General features: G+C 40.9%; 1 protein-coding gene across 4 annotated transcripts in view; it reads right to left on the reverse strand.

The window, feature by feature from the left end:
- Positions 1 to 13,947, reverse strand: part of PPP1R12B (protein phosphatase 1 regulatory subunit 12B) — a 127,348-nt gene that overhangs the window by 42,105 nt on the left and 71,296 nt on the right. For all 4 annotated transcript variants that reach the window (XR_010886310.1, XM_067310476.1, XM_067310477.1 and 1 more), the window contains exons 15-19: positions 8,361 to 8,451; positions 7,574 to 7,744; positions 6,653 to 6,836; positions 5,967 to 6,079; positions 3,808 to 3,852 (exon numbers count right to left, since the gene is read on the reverse strand). Coding sequence is in view for 3 of the 4 variants with exons in the window: in XM_067310476.1 (XP_067166577.1) it covers positions 3,808 to 3,852; positions 5,967 to 6,079; positions 6,653 to 6,836; positions 7,574 to 7,744; positions 8,361 to 8,451 (604 nt within the window). In the remaining variant the exon portion in view is untranslated. The remainder of the gene's footprint in view (positions 1 to 3,807; positions 3,853 to 5,966; positions 6,080 to 6,652; positions 6,837 to 7,573; positions 7,745 to 8,360; positions 8,452 to 13,947) is intronic.

The following is a 13,947-nucleotide window of genomic DNA, read 5'->3' on the forward strand; positions in this document are numbered from 1 at the left end:
TAGATGATAAATAGAATATATGAAAGATCAGGGCTCCCAAGTTATAGCTCTGCAACAGCTATCACATTATGACATTTAGTTTGCATAAAGAATTTTCCAGTTCATTGGTCTTCCCTTCCACAGAATCAAGTTTAGAAATTCAGTCCTTTTAAGCTAAGAATTCAGTTTTTATTAGCATCCTGTTGCATCTGGTGATTTCACATTAATACTACAACTAGGCAGAAAAGGTCATGTTTACAGAACAGGCTGAGTGGTGTTTTGAAGACTTTAAAATACTCAAGTCTCATAAATCAAAGTACACAGCGAGACAGGGATGAAGCTTATTTAATAAACTTACTGTGATCTAAATCCATAATCATATGTTTCAGTGTTATTCCTGCATAAAAGTTAATTCCATTAATGTGTCTGGGTTTTATATTGTGCTATACAGACTATCCTGGAGGAAGTTCACGAAAACAGATGTTTTCTTTGACACTTTTATTGCCCAGAAAGTTGTTCCGTCACAAAATGACACTCAGTGTGTTCCACTGTATTTAAATCTTTCTGTAAGATGTTGCAGTAATCCACACAGTTATAAGGCACGGTATTGCACAGAACTAAGCGTTACAAAATCTGAACTGCCCTTGATAAACTGTACAACACATGGGTGAGGCATATTTTTAATGCCACTGAAGAGAAATGCAAGGAGATAAAATTCTTCAAATGATTACAAGTGTTTTTCTACTTCTGTTAGGCACGGTATATCATTTAAAATGCACTTTTCTTCCAGATTTGTGCCCAGTTTCTCCTGCTATGTCATAGGGATGATAGAAGTCAGCTACAAGTCAAAACCAGAAGAGCCAGGAATAAGGAAAACCCTTTCCAGAATGTGACACTGGATCATTCTCTTTAGTCTTCATTATTATCCTCCAAATGCTACATCCAAAACTAGAACCATTAATTCGTATAAAACTATAAAGATTGTCCAGCTAAAACTCTGATCCCACAACTCCCGATTCTCACTGATATTTCACAATTATTGGCTTGCAATGAGCAGGAAAAGATTCCTAATACAAGTCCATCCACACCGCTCAGCCTGGTAATGCTAATGTGATCTTTGAGGCTCTTGCAATTTTTACTTTCTGAGTAATGGAGACTAGACCGAGGCCAAACTCTTTTCTCATCTCTGGTTTGAGCTCAGGTCTCCTCAAGCCGAACAAAGGCTCTTTCCTTTATATATTCTTCCCAGTGGAACCATGCAAAAAGTCTCCTAAAGCTGCTTCCCCAGAGGGTTTTTCCAGCTGAAGTCCTTGTTCCCTTGAACATTTATTCCACAATAAAACTTTGTCTACCCTTCCAACTTTCCACAATGTATTCAAGCAGTCTACATCACATGGAGAAAGGCGGAGTTGGTAGCAAAACACATGAAGGTTGCCTGACACATCCTATTACGAGACTGCACTCCGTTGCCTACAACTCAGCCAAAGCGTCTGGGCTGGTTTCCCACACTGGTGCTCAAAAGCTTCAGCCAAAATAATTCATCCACTTCTGAGAATTAGAACAGCATGTATTTTCTCATTTTTCAAAAATTGCATCTACCTTTCCTTGCTGAACTCCAGTGCTGCACATTTTGGAAGAGGGAATTCAAGTAGGGCCTTTTTTGGTGCCTGTGAAAATCTTCCTAGTATTAGCCAAGATGTAAACACTGGGGAAAAACATATCTGCTCACATGAACTCAGGGGAACCTCTGGAGTTCTGCAAATAAATTGGGACATTTCAGTGAGTTCGAGTTCACAACGCTGATGCAGGCACCTGCCAGCCCAGAACTGCAACTTGGTTATTGATGAATGAATGATTTTTAATTGTATTTCCTGCTTGGCTCTAGATTCAAAAAAAGTAGCTGCTTAGCGACTCTTGCTGAACTGATGGCCAATCAGCAGGACAGAAATCTCACTGATTTGAACTGTAAAACAAATTGAGGAAGAGTGACCAAGATAAGATACACAACCCTGGAGGCAAACAGTAAAGAAAAAGAACTGGAAACTGGATAAAAACAAGAGGACTAGGAGAAAGGGGGGGGAAAAAAAGCATCAGCATAGTGGAAGGAGAGTCTAAATCAGGCTCCAACACACGTGAGGTGCATAAGCAGAAAACGGGAGACGGCTGCCACAAAACAGATGCAAAAAGAGGCCAAGGGAACTGCAGGGAAGTTGCTGTGCATTCGGTGAGAACCCACAAGAAAATTGTGGGAAGAGTAAGACAGGACAATTCCTTGCTATTAATTCAGGGGAAGACAACATCATTAACTGCAGAAGACTGGGTGATCCTGCATTCTTGGGCAGAAACATATGCTGAGTCCTTGTTAAATAGTTTACCCATGTACAAAAGCTGTGAGGACTGTGCTCAATAGAGTTTTCAGCAATTTTAGTACTAGACTCAAGGAAGTCTCCAAACCTGCAATCTCAGTTAATTTAGCTAATCCAGGACAACTTTCCAGAAGAACAAGACTAGCGACTCCTACTTCAAAACATGGCTACTGAAAACAAGGTGTCCCTATCATTATTTTTAAACTTCACAAAACACATTTCCTTCCTTCAATCTCATTGCAAGATTGCAGAAGTTTCAAAACAATTTTAAGGGTGATGCCCTGCATGAAAGATTCAGTCACTTAAGTGGAAGGTTTGACAAAGTTGTACACGCCATGAACAGAATCTCCTGTGGAAAGAGCTTGGCTACTTAAAACAGGTGGTGCTTCCTCTCTAACATACATAGTGGGAAGGAATGTCCTACATTTCCCATTTGCAAAGTAAGCATTAGCAAGGCAAAGGCCAGCACTGAAAGATGAGCACATACCAAGAGCCATCCTAGCCCAAGTCTCTGGTCCCCATAAGGCTAACTGTGACTTTGTCCCATTTTGACTCAGTATTGCAAAAAGAAAAACAAAAGTGTACTCCAAAGAATATAACTGAAAACTCTGAGCAAAGAACCATCTAGCTTTTCAATAAAATGATGCTTCAATCCCTCTAGAGCACGGCAGGGTATGCAAAAGGACGACTATTAAGTTTAACATTTTCTGTCCAAGATCTAACATCACGCAGCATGCTGACCCCTATGCAACCTTAAGATTGCTATTTTTCCCAGGTCTTGCACATACTGCTTAACAGTTTGGGAATTTAGCCTAAATCCATTGTCAAAGTCATGTTGTCAGGCTCAAATGTGCTTTCGACAAAGACAGACAAAAACAAAAGAAACCACGTCAATTTGAAAGAACTTGATAATCGTTACCAAGGAAAGAATAGAAGGATAATGGGATTATTGCAAGAACAGGGAAACAAAGAACGAGCTCTGATGTGTTGCTTGGCAAGACAATTTCCCAAAAGGAAACAAATCCACGAGGAGACAAGAGAACAGATTTTGGAAATTCAAAACATACAGTCCAAAATAACAGTGTCAGAACAATTCTGAGATACAAGGTCATGTGCTTTCCTCGAGACACCTGACAGCCACGCTCCCCAGACATGGCAGCTTCTGACAGCGCTTTCAGTAACGCATTCACCCCTGCTTTGGCTCCAGTCCCTTCGGGTTTGAGAACTGTCTATGTGGTTCATAAAGAGCAAACTTTTGAACTTAGGCCAGTCTATATTCTGCATCTTTCAGAACAAAACTCAATAAGCAATCTGCTACTCAGAACTACCTCCCAGTTTGTACTCAGCTCCTGAATAGAGCTTGAATCTCTTGTATTAACAAAAGTGAAGCCATAGAAGACCTCTTGCCATCACCATTCAAGAGAGTAAAGCACCAGCTATTTAGACATACATTTTCACTTACCCGAGTTTCCTTCACTTCCTCGTTTCCATCAACTTCATCATCATCCTAGGATAAAAAAAACAAAACAAAACACCCAATATAATTAGGCAGCCTTGGGATTAACAAAATTTTTTTTATCACAGCAAGATAATGTACTGCTTATGATCTGAGGAAGTTTCTAATAAAGTATGCGTGAGAGACTCTTTTTATAGGTAGGTGCTTGAGGACAGTCTTTAGGAAGGATACCTAGAGTGAATTTTGCTCAGAGCACTTATCTGACCAGGCCAACAGAGAAAACAGATGTCAACTATATTCCCCAAAGTAGTTAAAACTGTATTGTAGCAGCCTACTTGCAAGAACCTTAAACAGAGTTAATGGTGCAAGCATTTGACAGCACACCAAATTTTCCCACATGTTAATAAGCTTTACAGGTGTTCTGCATGCTCTTTGGGAACAGAATCAGACATAGCAAAGGGGAAATCACTTATCTCCTGATGTTCTGTACAGCTGAGAAAACTTCCACAGGTAGCTGAGTGGCTTACCAGTGGAGTTTTTATTGTGGCATGTCTGGAGTTTGGGAGTGTTGTAGGGCGGCAGATTTATTTTTTAAATGCAAGCACCCCAAATGACACCCATTTGTAGGGTGCTTTCCTCCAAATTCTCTTGGATGTTAAAGCTAAGAAAAATTCTGTCAAAATAAATGTCTGGCTGGCTGCTATTGGATGATTATCAGATCAGGTTTGGTAACCTCGTGGCCATTTAGAAGATTAGTCCTGGGGATAGAACTACCCTCTTGAGATGGCTACTGTGACTCGATGCTCCTGAAGACTAGACTTTGGTCATTAAGAGAAAGAGTAATATTCCTTAACTTGCTTAGGAAACAAATGCCTTGACACTTGAGATGACCACATGTCTGAAATGTCAACATAATATTGAGTTACAAAGAATATTCTCCACTTCAAAAAGACTCCAGAAGGAAAGAATAGCCATGCCAGACAGCTTGCACTTTGGCAGATACTTCCCACTGCCTCTTGTAACAGCTCCATAGCTGTGCTCTAGGATTTTATGGAGCAATGGCAGACTATCATGACATCACATTTGATTCCATATAGAACTCAAGGTATTGCAAAAGTTGTATCTGGAGTTTTGTATAGAGATAACTGGGGAAACAAACAAAAACTCTGAGAAGAGAAATGATTTTCCTCCTGCTCTGAAGCCAGTAATGTTGCTACAATAATCCTGTAGACAACTGGACAAGCTGTAAAACATTTAACTAAAGAAAAACAAAAATAAGCAAGAAATCACATTTGGTACCCATGTGCAAAAATTAAGAATTATTTGAAAATAATCAAAAGGGGGTGTTTTTGAAACAGGTCTTTTGATGGGAGTTCTGACATTTCCAGTAGAGCCCTGTTCAACTTATCTGTAATTCCAAAGATTCAACATATCTACAGCTGGCCTACTAGGTGTTTCCACAGTATTGTGCAGGAAGCCTCCACCTCTGAGGTGCAGGAGGAAGCCTATATGTCCATAGCTGGACTAGAATTGTTGCAGACTTCTTAACCATGATTTCATAGTATTTATTCCCCTGCTGAAAAAGGTGATCTAGTTTCCTACCTGATTCTCTAATCAAGGCTTCAAGGACTGGCTTTCTTCTCTCAGACTGGAGAAATCCCCTTGAAACCAGGACTAAGAAAAATGACTACGAGACAGAGAGCTCTTCCGCATTATATGCTGCGTGTGTTCTTTGATGCTACACAGGGGATCCAGACACCGGTTTTATTCTTCATTGTCTTCCCTTTTGCAAGGGGGGCTAAAGGGCAGCCAGATCTGGGCTCAAAAGGAATTTGAAAATACTTCCAGTGGCTCATGACCTCCTTCTTCCAAAGAAACTAGACTTCTAATCTCTCTTCTCCCATGTGGGCTATCTCAGAATTCTGCAAAAATCACACTGATTTGTGGTTCAAAAATAGGCCTCCCAAACCCTGCTGTTTCGATCTTACATGGTCCAAACAGGGAAGTGATTCCTTTGGAACTGCCAGTCTGAAATACTGTTGGACAGGGAAGGACTAATGTGAAATCAAATGACTCTTGGAAAAAATTTGAATCTTGCAATTGGAAGGAAATTCACCCTGAATATAACAGAATGAGTTTCTCTTCTTTAAGAAATTAAAACTCACGTCTTTTGTTGAGAAAATGATGCCAGTGCCTCTTCGCCTCTCTTTTGGCCGCCGCCTCTCTCGAATTGACTGTTTGTTTGGAGATCTGTCGTCTAAATCTTGATCTTCACACTCTAGTCAAGCAAAGAAAGACTGCTTTGGTTTCAGTGATTTACATCTGTGCTTTTGCTAAGGCACCGGGGTTCTTTTCAAACTGACCAAGGTCATCTTGGCTTGTGTTGTATTACCCCACAGTTATTAAATGAAATGAAATGGAATCCCAGTGCCCCATTACATCTAGCTACCCACACACTTTCCTTTATCAGAGCCCAGAGAGAGACTACCCTACCTGTCAGCTCTCCCCAAACCATCCCAGCTTAGTTTTATTCTGAGGACAGGCTGTACTAGTGGAATCACTCCCTCCAACTCCAAGATCTAAAAGTTCCCCAGACTACTATCTCAGTAAGTTACCCAAAAGGGAGAAACATCCTTTTACCTCCCTCTGTTATATGAAATATGCTGTGTAGTGCTCTGGGTTGGTATCCTAGGTTAGGAATTCCATTTAAACGAATAACATCTTGTACCACTCCTCTCATAATAATAAGTAAACTTTACTGTGTCTGTCTGTATATACTGAAAGTTCTAAAACTCATGAAAATCCCTGATCTGACACTTTCAGATTGTTCTTCATTCTGCTGGATACATACCATTTTTCTCCATCTCTGTGGCTGCACCTCTGAAGTCTGCTGGATTCACAGAGTCAAGATCTAGATACTTATTTGCTCGAGTCAGGTAAGAGCTTGTATAAAGGAGAGGTGCTGATGTGGAGGGAGATACAGGTGTTGTAGGTTTGTCTGTTTGTACTGGGCACCTTAATCGCCGATAGACAGTCTATAAACAAACAGCCATGACAAAAGTTAGTAGAATGAAGAGGAACTATAGGATGTGGGGTTGCAGGTAACTGGATAATGGACAAAATCTTTTAGACTGCATTGTTTTCTTCACTGTTGCTGGAAGTGATGACCTCCACTCACCAGATCAGGTACAGTTCATTCCATCAGACTGGGGTGAATGTAAAAAACATTGTATAGTCACAAAGTGAGAGCACCTTCCCATCACTAGTGTGGTATCAGTCTGGTTTTCCCTACCACCTATAACAGGACAAACAAGTTATCTGATAGAAACAAATTATTTAGAGTTAAAAAAATAAAAATAAAAAGAGTGGTGGCAGGGGAGAAAACTGGCCTCTCTAGCTTTCTAGTTACACAGAGAATATCAGTGAAAAATGTTAACACAAAACCTCAGTCCAGTCCATACAACAAGGATGGATTCAGGCCACAAATCTATCAATAGACAGAATTATCTGTGATTTACAAAGTTTCATTTTCTGGCAAGAGATAAAACAGTGATATTCTCAGTGGAGAGCAAAGGACTAGCTGATCTCTAACACCTACATGTCCACATTCCTCATGTAGATTGCTGAAGTGAGAAGTACTCCTGCACTATTCCCTTTCCAGCAAGTCTGTCCCCCCCACCTAAAATAAACAGAGATCCCCAAGAAATTTCTCAGCTATCCTAAATGACTTCATCAAGTGTGAAGCAATGAGAAGTAAGGCCAGGAGGATCACCTCCTCATCTGTACTTCTGCTCCACCGTGGCCGGGTCTCCTGTCTCTCACTGCTGTCTTCAGTAGGCTCTGTGCTCTCAGGTTTCTCACTTTGCTGTTCCTGAGCTTGCCGTTCTGCCCGAGACCGGCTGAAGGTTCGCTCTGCTTCCTGAAGGTCGGTAAGTGTCACACCCTAGAGAGAAGGTAAGAGAGAGAAATTTCTTCTTTGTGCAATTAGATTTCAAGTCTTCCAGGTCAGGCATCAAGTTCACAATGTCCAGCATACTAATATCTGGCCAGGCTAATGCTTCTGGGCCTCAACTTTAAGCTAACACAAAGAAAAGGATTTGGTTGACTTTAACACACTTCTCAGTGTACTTATGCAATCACTGGGTCAATGCAACCCAAATATACATGATCAAACTACATACTTAAGGGCAGATAAACTGCAGAAATGAGAACTTTGAATTCTAACTCATGTATACTTGGAGGAGAACTTTGAAATAACTGTTCACAGGAACTTTTGCCAGAATCTCTCCAACATGGAGAGATGGTAAAAAAATCTCCTTGTCCTAAGCAATAGATTAAATGGTTCAAAAATGCCTTCAGCCTTTTGATACAATGGGGAAACACTGTGAACAGATGGAGAAAATTAGTTTCTCTGATGCGAGATCTAGAGAGCTGTCAGAATCAGCTATCCAAATTGTTCTCATTCTGACTTAGACGTAGCTGTAACTCTGTTGTTACACAAGAGCAAAAGAAACACTGCCTCTTTATCCTGCACATGAACATGAGGAACTCCTTTTCACCTGTGTAGACCTGCGAGTCTGTCGGGCCTGTCTGGATCGTGCCTTCCTCAGGGATTCTGCTTCTTCATCCCGCACCGGGGTCAGATATGACCTAATAAAAAAAAAGGGGGGGGGGGCAGAATAGGTTAAAACAGAAACAAATGTTTTGCCTTTCTGTCTCTGCAAGCTCTGAAGCAGAAACGTTATTCTCTTTCATATGCACAAAAGTCATTTTAGCTTCATCTATCAAGACTACTTTCTTCTTCTGTTTAGGGACAACTTTCCTATGAGTGTGAGATACCCAAATGCTCAAATTACATTCTCCTGACAGTCTCTAAATAAACGCTTTAGTGTTGAACATGTTCTGTTATGATAGGAGTAACCATTTAGTATATTATTTGTACCATTCCATGTCTTATTGCATCATTTAAAAAAGCTTCTCATTCACATTAAGATCTCAAGAACAAAGACCCTGCACAGGCATCTTTCTTACACTCTCCTTCCTGTCATTATATTCACGATCATATTTCTGCAATATGCGGTCTTCTTCAATAATAAATCTGTTACAATAGAAGCCAACTGAACTACATGCATCTCACAAAGACAAAAATACCTTAAAAAAAGTTAAGGAACACAACGAAGAAATGACCTCCAAACACACCAGAGGAAATTGAGTCCCTTAATACTAAAAAACAGACAGTTGAAATATGGAGCTGAACACCACTAAATTTTTTCAAACCTAGGAGGTTTCAAAATAATTATTTGTATGAGAATATATAAACTGAACTCTCTGCACTGGCATTCAGAGTGGAGGACCTCAGAGAAATTCCTAAGTGAGAACCTATCTTTATGTGGGACAAGCTACAGGAACAGAGTCAATCTGAAGTTTCAGCAGAAGACATTTTAGAGCAAGTCAACAAAACAAACAGTAACAATTCACCAGGGCTCATTTCTATTTCCCCCAAATTTCTGAAGCTCAGATGTGAAATGGTTGACTTAAACTGCAGTATTAACTTCCACTAAGTGGCTTCAGCACCAGCAGAAATGAAAACAGGAAATAAAATACAATTTTTAAACAGTTCTCCAGCAGTGACAGACCACAGAGCAGTAAGTCTGATTTCCATATTGGTGGAGTGGCTTCCATCTGAGGTAAGATTAATTAGATTGGACTCTTCAGTCTCGTTAATGGGGAATGATTATTAACACTGTCTCACAATACACGAGTGAGGGTGTCTGAAATGAAATGGTCTTATAGATTTATCACTGCTCCAGGATAACAGAGTATCAAAGACCTAGGTATGTTCAAAGAGTAATTAGCCAAGTGACAGGAGAAAAACCTATCAAGGAATATGCTTAATTTGTCCTTGGACTCTTCCCAGCTGTCCACTAAAGACCACTTTGACTGTCAGCAGAGCACACCTGAGAGTCTGCTCACCTGAAATGGTTGGGTATATTTGATCAGACAAATCATGGCCTGAACTCCCCTGACTATAGTGCTGAGATCTCCAAAGAGTATAAGGAGATTGTGAAGGCTCATCTGTGATGAAGATGCCTGCACTGCAGACTTCTAATTGTAGGGGAGATGAATCATACTCTAGGAGCAGGCTACAATGGAGATGTCTACATCAGAGCTGGCTAGACTCACTTAACTGCACTTCCAGGGTGCCATTCATCACCTTCAGAGAGAGCCTCTAGCACAGATCCTGTGAGTGCATCGCAGAAGAGCTCATTTCTTTCCATTGATTATCCAGACAGAAACACTAGCTGTGATGGATATGCCAACACTAGACTCACCTGAAATTCAGAGAGATGATTGCCTCCCAAGAATTTGCTGTTTCATGAATGAAAAAGCTGCTGTTTGATGAGTGAAAGCTGTGCAACTCCTAATTTTGCAGACAAGTAGTCCTCTTCTGCTCCCCTTTGTACAGTGCATATGGGCTACCCAAGTAATAGCACATAAAAGAAGCAATAAACATTTTCTACTGCTTTCAACACATGTAGAATAGCTGCTATTTGCACAGCATCCAGAAGTAATAAGCCACCTACAGGAAGAACGCATTTGCAAAATATACTGCAAATTAACTTCAGAGTAGTAGTTAAAAACAAAACAAACCCAAAAAACCTAAAACACGAAGTAACTAAATTTGTAGCTAAGTCAGGTGGACAGTTTACTGCAGCAGCCTTGAATCAGTGGAATTTCCAAGTCCAGTACTTAGGATGATTGCAGGATTCAGCAAGAATAGAGCAGTATGAAGCTATCTGCATGCAAAGGGGAATAAGAGGAGGAAAGATGATAATAACTGTCCTTGCCTGAGGAGGAATTCAGTTCATACAACAGCACATACAGCAGTGGGCCACATTCTGCTTGTTCAGGAACGCTTCTGGGACGCGTGAGCAACATGAGCTCACACTTAGAGCAGCTGAAGAACTCTTACACCCAGCACAAATAAATTACGGAACCCACTGCCACAGGATGCAAGAGAGGACAAAACATTTTAAAAATAGTTTCTAAAAGAGGGTAGAGAAATCCATGGAGAACAGATCAGCTACTAAACATAATTGCCCGGGCATATCTATGATGAGCCATAAGAAGGGCTTTGTGGTAGGGTCAGAACTGGCAGGCTTACAGGAGCACAGTAAGTCTGCAGGATTTCCCTTGTTTCAGTATCTCACTACAGCTTTGCATGCAGGAAGCCGAGCTTATGGATGTAGCATGCATGGATACATCACGGGAAAAATCATTTTGCATCTCTTTCCCCTTCATCCTTACAGACTTCTTTCCCTGCTCTCTGCTTTTTTTTTTTTTTTTTTTTTTTTTTTTTTACATAAAAGATGAGCATATTTTCAAACATTATTAGCAATTTTGGGCATCCAACCTGTAGCAGCGACCTAATCTTCAGGCGAGTACGTTTTGCAAGTCAGAATGGCTCAGTTCGTGCTGCAGTCTCTATCGATTGCCAACTTTTGGCTTCCATTTACGCAATCTCCACCACTCGGAGCTTACCCAAAGCCATTTTACGAGTATGAGACAACTGAATTTTCTGATACAAATCAGCAGTGCTACTGCATAGTGACATAGCTGGTTTCTCAGAGTAAGCAGCTACAGCCTTTTGCTGTTGATACAAGACTGGCTGCGCTATAAACATTTCACATTCAAACAGCAAACACCACACCTGCTAGCAATCCAGGCACATTTTTGCTCTATTCATCAAAGGTTTTCTTTTTTGGGGGGGTAAAGACAGATTTTACAATTTTAGGTGATGCTTCACTTTGCTTACAAGCTGAATATTAAAACACTACAGTGTGCTAAATGGAAGAGGAAAGAAAAAGCAAATGAACTGAAATGAGATGGCAGGTCCGATGCAGACACAAAAGCAAGGCTGGTCTGAATGGTAAAGGGAGAGCAACACAGGGCCTGCCAAAGGAGAAAAAAAAATACAGATTGCAGCAGGTTGAAGAGGAGAGACAGCAAACAAGGGATGAGGCAGTCTGGAAACAGTCCACAAAGTTTTCAATTACATTTTCAAGGGAACAGATTGCTTATTAAAGTGCAGCATCTATGTCATCCCATGAATTCAGGCAGCAAATATCACATGGTCCATGCAGATCTTTAAAGAAATGGTCTCATGTGTTGCATTTTTTGCAATAAGCTTTCTTTGAGAAATAGATGAAATAAGAGCAGCCACCATGCCAAGTCCAAAGCACACAAAACAGAAGATCAGATTTTTCCCAGAGCTTTGGTTGCAAATGTAAGCAGCAGAATAAAAATCGTTAGAGATGTGTACGTGACAGTCAGCAAAACCACTGCAGAAGTTTATGGTTCCCAGTAGGGCAAAGTGTGTGCTGTTGCCACGAGAGAGCTATGAGCTTTTCGTTGGCGCATTAGCTAGAAAGAAGTTGGGAACCAAATGATGAATCTGGCTCCTGTTCGAGTCTTCCTGTATTCAAGAAAACACCTATTTTCTTTGTTAACTCTTTTAATCAGGTCAGTGCAACACAGAAACACAGATCCCAAATGCTGATCAACATCTCCGGCCAAAAGGAGCGGTAATAAAATACTAATCCAAGGGGAGATTCAAAACAGGGCAACAGCAAGCCTGGATATACAAGCTGGTAAACCAAGAATATAAGAGCAAGCCTGTTTATTGGAGAACCTAAGCCAGAGGCAAAGAAAAGGACACGCTGCGGAGAGAAACCCCCTCTCTCAAGTAAGGTAAATGATGCAGAAAAAGAAATCACAGTCCCCTGTTAATGCTGCAGAGACAAACAAGAACAGATGATTTTTTCCATGAAACACAGGAGCTTCTGATAATCTAGTTACAACTCTTTCCTGAAGGCTTCCAAGCACGTGCGTACAAGCATCTGTGACAAACACTGCCTACTGCAGCAGAGAGTTCGTGCTACTAGTAATCAGCCATCTTTGGCAAAATCCCCCAGTCTGAGAGTCTGTAAAACTTCCTGAAGTTGTACATCTTCATACTTCTGTGACCCACACAGGGAAAGCGCTCACCTAAAGGATGCTCACCCTACGGGGGTCAAAACTTGGCAAGTTAAACATTCATTTAACTCGACAGCCATCGACAGGTAAGGGAGCCCGGAGAGGCTCCTTCAGCTTATGGATTACCATATGGACGTTCAGACTATAAAAACGTTTGAAATAGCTTTTCTCAAGAGCTTAAGATCACTACTCAAAACACTGCAGTCATTTCAAAAATCCTCACCGGACAGATCCATAACAGTGCTAACTATCCCGGAAATCACAACAAGCCAGCTGGCTACAAAGCTTTTTTATCTAGACTATTCAAACTGTGAAATTTAATAAAACCACTCTACCCGTCTAAACTGTTGCAAGCAGATCACACGCAAAACCAAAGTTACTCCCTAACACAGTTTCTTCATAATACTCTGAAGCTCAGGCCGCACTTAGATTTATAGGTTAAAAAAAAACGGAAAAAGGAACAAAAAGCCCACCAAAAGCCCCAAGTACTGATACTGTTCCCTTGGAAACAATTGGAAAAGTACAGCATCCCAGCAATGCAATCCTACAAGCTGGAAACTTGCCATTAGTTAAGAAACTCTCTGCAAGCTTGGGGGAGGGAAGAGAAGCAAGTATAAGCTTTGCAGGAAACAATGCTGACAGCAGTTCCCAAAATACAATTCCTGAAGCTAGATGATAAAGGATGCACCCAGCAGCAAAAAATCAATCATTGCCAATTACACGGGAACAGGCAGAAAAGACACTTTCCTGCTCTCGCATCTAAGCAAGCAACAGGTTTCTGTTCTTTGCTGTGTTTATCCTTGTGCTACCACATTCTGTGCATCAGCCTGCAGCAACTGAAAATATTCATTAGAAAAGTGGCCGCAAAAAGTTGGCTAATGATCGTTTAACAAGACCATTTAACAGGCAGGAGAGAGGCACAACATGTCAGACTGCGCAAGCGTTTGAACTGGGAATCAGGGGAGACACAGCCAGACACTGTTCTGCAGTTTAATAAGCTGAGGACAAAAGGATAACAAGATTTCGGGATCATGCTCTTAAAGCATTCCTCAGCTGGCTGGAAAAGGCTCGTCGGTGCGTGCACCATTTTCAGGCCTTTGTTTTTCTCTT

The sequence above is a fragment of the Apteryx mantelli genome, chromosome 25 (genome assembly GCF_036417845.1).
Source record: "Apteryx mantelli isolate bAptMan1 chromosome 25, bAptMan1.hap1, whole genome shotgun sequence".
Lineage (NCBI taxonomy): Eukaryota > Metazoa > Chordata > Aves > Apterygiformes > Apterygidae > Apteryx > Apteryx mantelli.